Here is a 14,551-nt window from a genome sequence, read left to right as displayed (position 1 = left end):
TTGTTCACATTTGTTGTGAACTTCGGATTAGACTATAAGCCACAGTGCTCTACACACCTGCTGTCTGCCCCTCATTTTCTTTCTTTCTTTCTTTCCTTCTTTCTTTCTTTCTTTCTTTCTTTCTTTCTTTCTTTCTTTCTTTCATTTGTTTCTTCTGTCTTCCTTCCTTTTTTCCTTTTCTTTCTTTCTTTCTTTCTTTCTTCATTTTTTCTTCCTTCCTTCCTTCCTTCTTTCTTTCCTTCTTTCTTTCTTTCTTTCCTTCTTTCTTTCTTTCTTTCTTTCTTTCTTTCTTTCTTTCTTTCTTTTTTTGCGTCCTTCCTTTCTTCCTTCCTTCTTTCCTCCTTTCTTTCTTTCTTTCTTTCTTTCTTTCTTTCTTTCTTTCTTTCTTTCTTTCTTTCTTTCTTTCTTTCTTTCTTTCTTTCTTTCTGTCTTTCTTTTATTTATTTTTTTACATCCTTCCTTCCTTCCATCTTTCTTTCTGTCTTCCTTCCTTTCTTTCTTTCTTTCTTTCTTTCTTTCTTTCTTTCTTTCTTTCTGTCTGTCCTTCTTTCTTTCTTTTTCTTTCTTTCTTTCTTTTTCTTTCTTTCTTTCTAGAATAGTAAATAGTTTTTTGTGTGTGCTTCAGAATTTGTTTGTGTATTCAAAGCTGTTTAAAATGCAAGACAAGTTTTCTTCCTAAAGCATCCGTTTAAAATAGTTTTGAAAGTTTTTGCTGATTGTTGGTGGAGAATCTTTACCATTTCAAAGAACCATATGCTCACTGAAACATAACACCAAAAAATAACCACATTTCTGAGAAAATGGGATGACAGTAATGTAGACTTGAAGCCGAGATCAGTTCATCCATCATCTGCAAGGCAGAAAGTTAATCTAACATTCGCTGAAGCATTTCAGGATGAAGTGGATATGATTGTTATATCTCACTTTCTGATATGAAGGTTTTATGTTTTTTTCTTCTTCGTTTTAACCCAAAACTCTGAACTTAAACAACTCAACTTTAAAAAGTATAAGAGAGGATATAACAGAGTCTAGAGCAGCCGAGGCTGTTGCGGTGGGTTGAGGCCTTTAAAGTCATCTTCCATGTTTGATTTTTATGTTCAATTTGTTCTCTGTAGCTATCTTGAGAACCTCTGAACTAGTTCCCCCGGCAAACCTCCTGACATTTCCGCAGGCGTTATTAGGACAGGACCTGTGAGCTATAAGGTCATCACGCTGTTTCTGACATCTCTCCTTCTACCTCATTTTTGTCGTACTGTTTTTTTTCTCTACTAGTTTAATGGAGAAATAGAAATCCATATCTGGATATAGAGCAGGCACTTAGTGCTTGTGCTCTATTTCACGCTTCAGCTCTTCCATTCAAATTTAATTGCAAAAGCACAGCGCCTACAGAAACCAGAGACAATCAATTAGAGCCGCGGCGCAGGGAAAAAAATCTGCTATCTTAACCGCTTCCTCGTATGCAGTACAGCTGTGGCTTAAGAAATCCCGCACGGATATCGGGCTTTGTTCATTAGCTGAATGATGGGCAGAGATATTGAACCCCTGTGAGTTCAAATGGTGCCAAGATTGTTGCAGATGTGGCCACGCAATAAATATTTGCCAAGAAACATTCAAGATGTGTTCAGTGTTCCGTACGGAGTCTGAAACATCAAGGATTCTGTGTCTCAAGAAAATCAAAGATTTCAGGACAATGCAGCTCTGTTGTGAAGATTAAATCTCATTTTCAGAGAAGACACTGGGTTCCGATTAAACTAGGCTAACAATGTTGGGCTGAGTTTCTCACGGTGTTAGGTATGACATCAGTCTGTGTTGTTTAGCAGTGATGTCATAACCAGAAGAAGGTCTGCTGGGAATTTAGTCTGAGCCATCAGTATTTGGTTTCAGGAATCAGGATATGGAGCTTTTGCTTGGAAATCCCCTAATTTTATTGGATTAGTTTTTTTCTCATTTTGAATGTGCAGTATATGCATGCACCTGTATGGCCTGAAAAAAGAAACACTTGTGAAAGAGTCAATATATGAGAAATCAAGCACAAAGTCATTAATAAAAATATGGGTTTTCGGACAGATACACTGTTTTCAGCATAAATTTTCAGCATTTTCAATGTGTTAAATAGCACTTTTGTGTTATGGAATTTTAATCCATATCATGACTTCATTTTGTGTTGATTTTGTGTTAAATAAATAAGTGAGAACCCAAAAGGTTGAGTTAAAAGTAACTCAAAAATGTGTTTCCTTAAACATTTTGTGTTAAAACCAACAAAATATAGTTGTGTTATTTTAACACAAAAAGTGTGTGCATTGGTCTTATTCCTCATTGCCTTTTAACTAAAACAGGAACACACTAACATTACATTTTTTTATTTAAAAGCACTTTTATGTTTTGTTACGATGTTGATTGTGTGTTACCAAACATGTATTGTTCATTTATCATGCACGTATGACCGTTCAACACAATTTATTGAAGTCAAATGAACTTGAAAAAGCTTGAAAGCTTTTTGATTAAGTGCTAAAGAGGCCTGATTCTTGGAGCAATGCGCCACAAGATGCTTGGTAAAATCACACCTTACATAACATGACAACATAAACACAAAACGTTCAATATAGCGTGTTATTTACTGTGTGTAATTCTCGAAATAAACAGCTCCTTTGTCAAATAATATTGCTTATTAGACTGTTTGTATGTTGTTTGTTTTATGTTGTGGACTGCCAAGCAATGCAGCAATTTGGCAGTGTTATTGTTGAATGTGTGTGGTGTGTTTTCATCTGCATTTAACAACAGCTTTACAGTGCCATTTTTAATCAATGCAGATGAATCCATTTAAAATAGGATTCAATTAAATAGGCTGTCTATTATAATTGCTTTAAAAATGCTTTTAGTGTCGACTTTTTAGGATGCACAAAAAAAATCTGTTAGTTCATGTGTTGCATATCCCCTTCTCACAACCAAAGGATTTCTGGCATCTCTAACATTTTGAGTTTTTTGCCCACGCAGGTGACTGGTACTATGGGAGGGATGCAGAGCGGCCTTAAAGATCACTTGTCCCGATTGGATGAGATCTTTGCAGCACGGGGAGATTTCGTTCAGACGCTGCATTTTATGCAACAGATGGCCGACAACGTCATTAAACAGCTCCTGGGACTTCCTGATTGGGAAAAAGCAAAAGTAGACCTGGCTGCCATAGCAGATCAGACGGCTTACATGGAGTATTACAGGTAATGAGATGGGAGCCGTCATCTTGAGTTTCCCGTTATTTTTGTATCCGTGAAACCACATGATATCTGGACATACTATACTGCAAAATGTCTTGTGTAAAAACACAGTTATTATTAAGCATTATGAAATATTAGATATTTCATACATTGCATGTCGCCTATTAAAGGGATAGTTCACCCAAAAAAGAAAATTCTGTCATCATTTACTCACCTTCGAGTTGTTACAAAGCTGTAAACATTTCTTTGTTCTGATGAACACAGAGAAAGATATTTGGAAGAAACCAGACAGTTTTTGCCCCCCATTAACTACCATAGTAGGAAAAAATACAGTGGTTGTCAAAAGTGTCCCAGAACTGTTTGCTGTACATTCTTCAAAATGTCTTCTTTTGTGTTCATCAGTCTTCAAAATGTCTTCTTTTGTGTTCATCAGTCTTCAAAATGTCTTCTTTTGTGTTCAACAGTCTTCAAAATGTCTTCTTTTGTGTTCAACAGAACAAAACAATTATTAAGTAATTTTTCCTACTATGGGGGGCGAGATCTGTTTGTTAGAAGCATTCTTCCAAATACTTTTCTCTGTGTTCAACTTAACATAGAAATTTATACAGGTTTGGAACAACTTGAAGGTGAGTAAATGATGACCGAAGTATCCCTTTAAATTGGACTTTTTACATTATAAGAGCGTTTGAGTGAAAAGTGAAATATTTGAGTCGATACAGTACTGTGTATCACAGAAATTATGGATTTGACGTCCTGTAATCTATGGTACATAGATGTTAAATGATGTCGCAACATAACTGACAACATTGGTTGCGTGTGTGTGTGTCTAAGTGTAGTTCATAGGAAGAGACACATCCAGCTATTCCCTGACCAGGTTTCAGTGTATGAAATATTAATATCTATAGAACACATTCATCTATTATGGATTATTTTGAGAGTTGGAAAGCTTTCCGTAGTGTTCACACCAGCACACATTAAAACATATTAAACTGAAGTGCAGATGTAGCTCTGCGAAGCATAAGAACACTTTATTGCCAAGTACTGTACACAAAAGGAGTTTAAGTGATAGTTTACAAAAAATACAAATCATTTATTCACCCCCATGTCATTCAAAACATGTAAATGACTCTCCCAAATCATTCTTCAAATACGACTTTGTGTTCTGCAGAAGAAAGACATGAGGGTGGCACTTTCAAAAGTTGTGTTCAATGGTTCTTGCCAGTTTCTTGTCATGTCACTGTTTGTTCATTGCGTACAAAAGCCTCCATCTGTTGTTTAGTGTTTTCTGAGTGTGACTTTTCTCTGCAGGTGGTTGACATACCTGCTGATTCTGATCCTGGATCTGGTTATCTGTCTAGTTGCGTGTCTCGGCCTGGCGAAACAATCCCGCTGGCTGCTCACCACGTGAGTTCATAAAACGTTACATCACACTGGGTAGAGCTCAGTTTCGCTTATACAAAGAATGATACAAAATACATGACAACAACTGTTCACGGGTCACAAAATCTGTCCGACAAGGTCAGTGGGAGAATATTCCTGTCTCTCTTGCATGCATGGTTGATTTTGACAGAAACAAGTCGAGGCGATATTTTCCCCCAAATTTCAAACAAAAATAGTTTTATGCAAATAAACGAGAAAACTTTGGCGATGTTTGTTTTCTCTAGATGTTTTTTATAGAGAAGGCACGTCATGGAAATTTGAATGGCTTTTAAGCTGATTGGCCGCTTTGTCTTAACAACATTAAAAAATGATTATTTCCCAGTGTTTCACAATTATATGTTTGGTTGTTTTTATTATTTGCATTGTTTTTGTTTTTTGTTCATGACCCAGTCAACGCTGTGAATGGTTTGACGCGTGATATTTCTCTTATCGTGTTTGATGGTACAGAATGATGGTGTTTGGTGTTCTCACTCTCATCCTGAGCTGGGCGTCTCTTGGAGCGGATGTGGCCACTGCAGTGGTGAGTTTCAGCTGATGTTCAGTCATGACTTGATGACATCATCATCAGACATGTTGAGACTTCAGGTCAATAGGAGAGACGTCAGGCAGGTTTTCTTGCTAATGCAAATATAATAAAATCTCCTTTTAAGGTCTATAGTTGAAGAAACCTTCACAGATGTGTATGTGCAGTGCGTGTGCGTGTGCGCGTGCGTGCATGGTTTTAGGACTTTTAGGAGGCTGGTCACAGTGAGTTTATTGATATCAAAAGCTTGATTATGCGGCAAAGCATAACAAATGACAGTCAACTGCTGTCTGCTTGCCCGAGGGAGGCGATAAACTTCAAATGTATTTCTTTTGATGTGTGTGCGTGTGTGTGTGCGGTAGTAAAAGAAAAAGACTGAAATGCAGTGATTTAAACCGCATAAATGCAGGAAGAGGAAATGCTGGGCATTTGTGAAAAGGGCAAAGAATGTAAAACTGCCATCGGCTTTCTCGTATTTTACAATCCACACATGGCCTCTGATGTTTTCTGGTGTACAGAAATAAATCGTTCTAGCCTATTTTCACTAAGTTTATTTTAAAGGATGATATGCTGTAGAAGAATCCTGTTGTTTCAGTCCTGTTGAATATAAACGAAACATGTAAGAAGAGTCAAAATTGCTCCCTAAAAGCACTTTCTAAACCTCCTTTAACCACTTTCACCCAAATCCAGAGTGTTTTTCCTGTTAAAAATGGATAGATGCAGTGCAGTGGAATGAATAGGACACTCGACACGGGGTCTCTCGACACATTTTAAAACTCGTCTAATGCTGAAAAACCGTGCAACTGCAAACATGTTTAAATAGACTGGGTTTTTTTTATGGTTTATGAGCTATACTGCAGTCCAGGGGCATTGCCAATATGAACGTTTTGTGCCCAAGTGTGATTCATTTAACTTCTAAATCGTCTCCGTTTTCACTTCTCGACTATTTCTCACTCACCTGCTCCTATTTTCCCCTACTTATAACTCTAACTAGCATTTTAATTGCTTTTGCATGCCCATGTACCGCTACCCACAAACCAATTATACGCCTAGCATGACCAAACAGTCTAAAACAATCTAGCATGCGAATATACACACATTGGAACACAGCATGTAGATTTTGTGCTTCGTTTTTCATCAATGTAGCAAATATTTCCCTTATCAGATGCTCATTAAGTGAGAAATCTATCTGATACTTTCTCGGTGTCGGTGGACACGCTCGGTACGCTGTAATGAACTCGTGTTTCCTCCTGGCGATAGACAGAAGCACGTGGGCTTTGATCCTGTCTTCATAGCTAATGAATTAATATAGCGTATAAAGCAAGGTATTGCGCCACAGGAGAGGATGGGGATTTGACTTTAAACTCTGTGTTTTGGGACATAGAAGAGTTTTGCAAGGGATGGCTGGAGTTTTAAGCCCCAGTTGTCTAATGGTGGAGACTCTTAAAAATGTTTAAGGATATACAATGCTGCTCAAAAGCTTACACACCCCTTGCAGAATCTGGAAAAAGCTGAAAATTGGGGATTAATGAGAGGAATTAATGAAAAAAAATTTGAATGAAAAAATATTGATTATTAGAAATATTAGAAAAGGTTCTTTGGGGCAACAAAAGTGGTTGTATGGCATTGCTGTGAAAACCAGTTTTTGAATATAAATTGAATATTGTCATATCCTCACAGATCCAACTTTTTTCTGCTCATCTGTCGCTGTTCGTTGCAATTACATAATTTAACAAAATGCAATAATCCATACATTAAATGAAAAAGAATGAAAACATGGCTGGATGGAGATCTCCTCACATTGGGGAATTTTACAGTATATAGACGGTTTCATCGGATGCACTCGTCTGGCCCGAAGTTAACTTCCAGTCTGTGTTTGGTTATAATATAACAATTTATTTGATATAAAATTTAGATTCATATTAATGTATGTATACTGTAATAAATAAAATTACAGTTATTGATTCTTTGCGGAGGTCTACCGGAAGTTAAGTTTGGGTCACATAACGCTTGTTTATGTTGTTGCCGCCGAAACTGTCTATAGAAGAAACAATGTCATAGTTGTTTTCAAATGCATGTCTGACAAAAACATGTTTCATTCACAGTCTGAGGATGTTTGTGTACAGATGATGTGTGAGAGCGTGTGCTCTGGCGTTTCTTTTCAGACATTAAACAGACATTATAAGATCATATTTCCACAGAGACCCTCAATGTTTCCTGTTGCCTGTTTGTGTGTGTCTTGGCACATGTTAAATGTTCCTTCCTGTCATGCAGATACTGGTGTTTGTTTGGACACGTGTGTTTATTCTGAAGGTCACAGGGTGTTTGTGTCGCTGTGTATTTCCTGTATGTGTGGATTCATGTAGCTCCAAATATCCTGTAGAACAGTGGTTCTCAAACTGGGGACCGTGGCCCCCTGGGGGACCCCAAGAAGGATCCAGGGGGGCATAGATTTTCTGGCATTTTATGAAATATAGAAATGCATCATAGATTTTATGCAATCAAACATCAGAAAAATTAGACCACCAACTAAAATTATTGATGTTTCAGCATTGTTTAACTGAATATGTTTTGGTTTAATTCAAATTCTAAGTTTAAGATTATACTTTTTTATTTGGGGGTCTGCGCAAAGCGATGCACTCTACACAAAGGGGGCCTTGCAACGAAAAAGTTTGAGAACCACTGCTGTAGAAGACACACCCATCAGATGCAATAACCGTACTGTATAAAGCATTTTCCCAAACTCTTTTTAAAAATTCTGTATGTGGGTTTTGCGGTCTAGGGTACAAGCGATTTCTGTGTTTCACCTGACAAGTTTCTGATGAACCAGACGAAAGATGTCATCAGCTCAGGTGAGTAGATATTTTGTCCTTGCGCGAATAGTTTATTATAAACGACTTTAAACATCCAAAGTAATAAAAGAGTTTTGATTTATTTATAATATACTCACTCATTTCTTTCTAGATATTGTGCACTATTACCTGTACTGCAGTCAGACCCTCCCCAACCCGTTTCAACAGGTACTATGGTTAATAGAAATGATTACACAATTGCCATTCATACAAATGATTTCTCTGAGCTTGTCGCAATGCATTATGGGATTGCTCTCTTTGCGAATGATGACCTATGCCCGTGTAGTCAGCATTTACTCGGATGTGAAACTGAGCCAGTACGAACAGGTTCTCGATTCCCATCTGTGTCACTTACTGCATTTGATTGATTGATCTTGCAGTCCTGCGACTTTCTATCCCTGAGTCTTTCTCTCTCACTTCATCTGTCTCGGCGCGTCTCTCAGGGATTTTAGGTCGGGCAGTTAAAGGCCAGTGTCCAACATCACTGCTCGATTCACTTCAGTTATAGTTTCCGTTTCAGAGTAACTGTTGACATCTTTTCAGGATCCATAGAATCTGTAAGAGAAACAGAGATGATCAAACAACAGCTTAGGAGCACAACCTTTACACACATGGATACACAATGTTTTTGTCATTTCTATTTTTCTGATCCGTCTATTTGTCTATCTTTGCTCATTCCCTAATGCAAGTAATAAAAACATGTATTTTTAAATGAAGTAAAAACAAAAAAAACAGCAGCTTGCGAAAACAACCTACAACATATAGTCATGCAATATTACACAACAACTCGCACTATAACCCCTTTTCTATTCATAGTCCTTGCTTGGTCCCATCTTGGTTTGATTTCTCATCATGTGTGTTCGGTCTCGCTCGGGTCTCTTAATCTCTCGTTCTGTCGCTCAGACGTGTTTGTTTAGTTGAATGGCTCTTCTGTTTCACGTGTTCTTGTTCTTTCGGTGTGTTCTGAGTGAATCGCTCCATTAAACACAAGAAGAGAAATTACACATTCAGAGTTGATTATATAAAACAGTTTAGAATAATTGTGTGCTTATTGTGAATCTCACAAAGAAACATTCGGGTCCCTTTCCATTATATTCATGAGCATTTTTTGCTTTGTTACAAATGCACATTTGACAAATTACTACTAGAAAGCTCATTCTATAGTTTTTTATTTATTCATTTGTATTTATGAAATGTACCTGTCTATTATTATCAGTTCTTTTATGTTATCCTTATACTATTATAAATCATCACGTCAGACAGTGTGGTTCATGTGTGGATGGTGTAGTTCCCTCTGCTGGTGAAGAGTGATACTGCATGTTGCATTGAACCTGCTGTGCACAGCCTTTGAGCTTTGATAACCCTTAAACAAAAGGAACTGATCCTGAATCAGTTTGTCTTGCAGTCCCTGACTGTCTTCCAGAGATCCCTGACCACCATGCAGATGCAGATTCAGGGTCTTCTACAGTTTGCTGTGCCTCTGTTTCCCACAGCAGAGGTGAGTGTGCACGACTGAAAGTTAATCGTTAATTATTTATTTAATCTATCAATTATAATAATACAGATTTAAATGAATGTCATGAAAATACATCAAGGTCAAAAATACTATACTTAATATACTTCAAAAATATGCTTTAAAGATGGGAAATTGTTCACGACATGCAGTACATGCATTTCACCAAATTTGTCCAAATCCTTGACTTATTTATTTAATTTATTTTAATTTCCTTAATGGGTATTGTAATTCGATTCATATTACTGCAATACAGTGATTCTGTGATCATTTTTTCCTTTTTTTAATGTTGTGATTTTTTTGTCAGTCCATAGCTGTTGTTTATGGTTGTTGTTTCAGAGGGATTTACTGAACATTCAGCATCTGTTGAATAATTCAGAGGCCAGTTTACACCAGCTCACCGCCCTGCTGGACTGCAGGGGACTCAATAAGGTTGTGATCGCATACATACACGCATACCAGTCTGTATCTAAATGAAGCTGTGAGCTTAATGAGATTTCTCGAATTAGCCTCAAATCTCATCTGGAATGTTCAAATTTGCTCTCATCGTGTGTGTGTTTGTTTGCAGGACTACCTGGATGCTCTGATGGGTGTGTGTTATGATGGTGTGGAGGGTTTACTGTATCTGTGTTTGTTCTCTCTGCTGGCTGCTACGGCCTTCTCCATCATGCTGTGTGCCATCCCGAGAGCATGGCGGCAGATCGCCAACAGGTGCATGCACAGACACACGCAGCGTTGAAATGCATTTGATCACATTGACTTTGGGGTAATTAAGTCTAATTAGGCATAACAAAAATATTTCAGATATTTGTGGTTTGGTTGAGAGTTATGAGCAGGTGTGTTAAGTATAGCTGCAGGTAAACTCTATAGGAATATTCTTTCATCATTTATGCACCCTCATGTCATACAAAACCTGTATATGACTATATATTTTGAGAAATGTCTCCATGGTTTTGTGTCCATACAATGGACGTCACAGGGGTGAAATGTTGTCAACCTTCAACAAAATATCTTCTTTTGTGTTCCGAAGTAGGAAGTCATACATGTTTGGAATGACATGTGGGTGATTAAATGTCGAAAGAATTGTCATTTTTGGGTGAACTATCCCTTCGTCTATATGCTTTTTTTGCCCACTGTAAACCAACTCAATGCTACCGTTTCATCCCACACAGAGAAAGAGATTATGATGACATGGATGATGGGGACCCGTTCAACCCTCAGAGCCGACGAATGACGACGTCGCATCCGGTCAACATGCACAGTTTTGGTAGTTACAGTAGTAGCATTGGCAGCCAGACCAGTCTGCACCCCCCGACACAGACACAGACCGTCTCCAACGCCCCCGTCTCAGAGTACATGTAAGAAACGCTCACATTGTCAACTTAATGCGTGTCTGTATTTTGTTCAAATAGATATTTGTAAATGTTTGATAAAACGTATAGTTTGCTTTCCATTTAAGTTTCTCATTTTTCACCGTTTCGTTTTTCAGGAACCAGACTGCGCTGTTTGGTGGAAACCCGCGCTATGAAAATGTGCCTCTCATCGGGAGAGGATCTCCTCCTCCTTCGGTGCGTTGGGTTCCAGAGGTCAAGCCTTTTTCATGACCAGACACACACACACTATTATTTACACTCTATCATCAGTTCCTTCAAAGAAAAGTATTGTTTGTTTTTGGAACCTTAATCAAAATCTAATCTTAATCTTCTGTGAATCGTAATCTTCCTTTTGACTGACATCACTAGTCAATTTTGGAACACCCACAAGCTGTGAAAACACGTTATGCACTTAGATAACAAAAACCTTCGCACGTGGAAGGCAAAAAGGGTCAATTTTGATTATTATTTATTGACGATTTATTTTTGCCATAATTTTTCTATTTGTCCCTTTATAGCTTTTCTGCTATCTTCTGCTAATAGCTTCTTTTGCGTTTTTCTTTGTTTGTTCGTATGTTTCTCTGTTTGTACGTTTCTGTTCTTTTTGTTCTCTTTGAACCGAAATAAAATTTGTTTTTGGAGCTTTACTCACAGCCATATAGAAACAGCGTAAGTTATCTTATGATATTACTGTATGCCCCAGTCCTTCTGTTCTATAATCCTCCCCCTAATTTTTATTTCACCTCTTGTTTTTTACATAAATGATGTGTGGGATGTTTTCCCTGTTTTACTCCCGGCATGGAACCATGGACACACCCATACGTTGTACGTTAACGCACTTGTTCTGTATACCTCCTATTGGTGAGAGGTCTGATGTTATGATATATATTTCGTGTTTTCTGACCACCGGCATGTCTTACAGATGCTTTCATTAGCTCTGCTGAGCATTTAGTCTGTAGGATCCTCATGTGTGCCATACCTACAGTAGTCAAAAAGAGGAAAAAATGATATTTGTCATTTGTTACCCTTTTTTTTACAATAGTTAAGCTTCATGAACGTTATAAAAACGTACACAAAGCTTCATTTTCATTGAACTTGATTCTGATTTGACTGAATGGTCTAAATGTTTTAAATGGTGCCAGTCTGTGACTCTGCTCTTACTGTATGTTCTTCACAGTATTCTCCGACCATGAGAGCCACTTACCTCTCCATGACTGAGGACCAGATCAGACACTTCGGGGAGGATTTCCGGGCATAGAACTGATCTCCGTCCCTCTGTCATCCACTTGTTTCCCCTGGCTTGATTCGGTAACATGGACGCACGGAGAACTGTAATGCCAGCATGCGTGCGCTCCCCTTTTTGTGTTTTACTGTATCTGACTCGCCGGACCACAGTGTGAGAGAAGAACATCATTTTAGGAGCACTGATTCTCTGTGTGTGTGTGTGTGTGTGCGTGCGTGCGTGCGTGCGCGCGCGCATGTGTTTTTATGTGTTTGCAAGGGTGCTTGCAATGCATTGTCACTAATCCTGATGGTGCGGTGCATCTACTGACACGTTACTGTGAGGTGCTGAAATAACTTTTGTTTGTATGTTTATATTATGTATGTTTCAGTCAGGTAGGCTGTTGGTCTTCCTTATAGAGCTGTTTAGGCATGAAGTCAATGTGTAGACAAACCTGTTACTTACACCGTCATGCCTGGGATATACAGTCATAATTCTAATGTGAATGTGATGCATGTTAATGTTGTAGACCAAGACGTGAAGTTTTCGGTAATCACAAATTTAACTTCTCATTATTTTCTGGATTATTAGACAAAAGCCTAAACAGCTCTATTGCCTTGAACACAGAAAATTGAACACATTTTACAGGACCTAATACATAACCTAAAAAAGGTTAGCCATTTGTTAAAAAAAAAATGTAAATAAATGTATCATTATGGACACTGGCTGAATATTCTGTCCATTGGATGCCAATGGTGAAACAGTAGGTTTGCTTGATACTTTTCGAAGCGATTGTTGCTCATGAAAAGTCCTTTTATGCTGTCTTGATTACTGTGCAGAATGAACTTTATGGTTATGTCATCATTTTTTATGACGGATGATCGTACAGATACTAATGTACCTGTATTTTATCTCTTTATTTTGAGTGAAACTCTCCCCCCACCCGAATATTTTATGTGCCCAAGAATGGAAGCATGTTTTGTGCCTCTTAAAGATCCCATGAATTTACATGACAGCTTTCTTTTTTATGTGTTTAAATACGTGTTGCTGTTGAAACGAGGGGGTCGTATCAACAAGATTTATTTCCTGTCAAACCCTTTGCTGTCAGAGTCAGCTAGTGTCAGATGAGGGACATTCTACAACATTAAACATTTTATACAATTCATTTTACACAAACGCAATATACAAGTTGTTCCTTCAGATGTCCTTAAAGATGTCAAATTTAAAGCCACAAGGTCACATTAAGATTTCACAGGTTCTTTAAACCCTTTATTTTGATTTCTCATCAATTTTGTGTTGTTTTTATGAATGGCAGGGATTGGGCATGAAAAAAAAGCTATTGTGTCATGCAGGCATTTTAAAGCACAATCTGTTCACTGGGGGTTTAAAGTGACCCTTAAGGTGTTTCGCGTGTTTTCAAGTGATATACCAACCTCATTTCCGGTATGTCGTAATGACAAACCTCTATGTCTAGACTAGCACACTGAGCCAATTACTCTCCATGTTGCAAATGTTTGTCTAATAGCAGAATATACACTTTGTAATAACCTGACCAGCTGTAAATACTGTAACTTGTATGATAACAGATTTTGTGTAATTTTACTTTTTTGGGGTCCATTCTGGTGTGCCACAGTATCTTGTTTGATGATAAACTCAGCTACATGGACAGAAAAGCAATGTGTCCTCATTTGGATTTAATGTGGATTTCAAAATGTCTTACAATTACAAAAGGGGTCCATGGCATCAGTCTTGTTTATTGCCTAGTTAGACTGTTTTTAAATACAGTTTTCAAACTTATTTTAATACTTGGGATGCATGGGCAGTACTGATTTAAAGACATTGAGGGGTGGTTGATTTCTGTCTAATTTAGAAGACAGAAACCTGGTGAATAAAACTACTGAATTGAACCTTTGTGTGAGAAAGCTTTATTACACTCGTCATTATATTGAACACTTGTAATTCCTTTAGCACAGAAACTGAAAGTAAACAAAGAATAACAAGTGGAATTTTAATTTTACTCGCTGTAATCCTTAAAGCACATGTTTGTGTAGTATTTTTACCGGAGGTCTCAAGTTTATTTCCATGAGCAGCGGTTATTTGGCGCCCTCTATCGATTGTATTGTCGAACTGTTGTAGTAGCCTATACCTGAGCAAAGCAAACAACGTTCATTCAATCAATCTATTTATTCTCGATAACGAAACTCCATTAAAACCACATTCGTACCATCTTTATACTAAATAGAATTAAGATGTAACGTTATATATTTTAATCATACAGCAGTTAGCATAATTAGAATTAGCATTATCCGGTTTTTTTCCTCAATGTAATTATATCATGCATGACGTTTTCATTTAAAATATATAGACATATGCTACAAATATTTCACAAAAGAGGCATAATAACAAAAAAATGATA

The 14,551-nt window shown here is 37.5% G+C and overlaps 1 protein-coding gene across 4 annotated transcripts in view; it reads left to right on the top strand.

Annotated features, from left to right (window-relative positions):
• The window catches only part of ttyh2 (tweety family member 2), a 42,343-nt gene extending 28,307 nt beyond the window's left edge, over positions 1 to 14,036 (top strand). Inside the window, exons 4-15 of one of the 4 annotated variants that reach the window (XM_057359047.1) lie at positions 2,995 to 3,215; positions 4,521 to 4,616; positions 5,100 to 5,172; positions 7,958 to 8,027; positions 8,140 to 8,195; positions 9,433 to 9,525; positions 9,880 to 9,972; positions 10,109 to 10,251; positions 10,713 to 10,898; positions 11,030 to 11,108; positions 11,556 to 11,582; positions 12,091 to 14,036. In XM_057359047.1, the coding sequence (XP_057215030.1) occupies positions 2,995 to 3,215; positions 4,521 to 4,616; positions 5,100 to 5,172; positions 7,958 to 8,027; positions 8,140 to 8,195; positions 9,433 to 9,525; positions 9,880 to 9,972; positions 10,109 to 10,251; positions 10,713 to 10,898; positions 11,030 to 11,108; positions 11,556 to 11,582; positions 12,091 to 12,171 (1,218 nt within the window). In that variant the 3' untranslated portion in view covers positions 12,172 to 14,036. Of the gene's footprint in view, positions 1 to 2,994; positions 3,216 to 4,520; positions 4,617 to 5,099; positions 5,173 to 7,957; positions 8,028 to 8,139; positions 8,196 to 9,420; positions 9,526 to 9,879; positions 9,973 to 10,108; positions 10,252 to 10,712; positions 10,899 to 11,029; positions 11,109 to 11,555; positions 11,583 to 12,090 lie in introns of all 4 variants that reach the window. The other 3 variants (XM_057359045.1, XM_057359049.1, XM_057359048.1) reach the window with 3 other exon arrangements.
• The last annotated feature ends 515 nt before the right edge of the window (positions 14,037 to 14,551 follow it).

This window comes from Triplophysa rosa, linkage group LG18 (genome assembly GCF_024868665.1).
Source record: "Triplophysa rosa linkage group LG18, Trosa_1v2, whole genome shotgun sequence".
Lineage (NCBI taxonomy): Eukaryota > Metazoa > Chordata > Actinopteri > Cypriniformes > Nemacheilidae > Triplophysa > Triplophysa rosa.
Note: the sequence above shows the minus strand (reverse complement) of the source record. Positions and strands in the feature narration are given on the sequence as shown.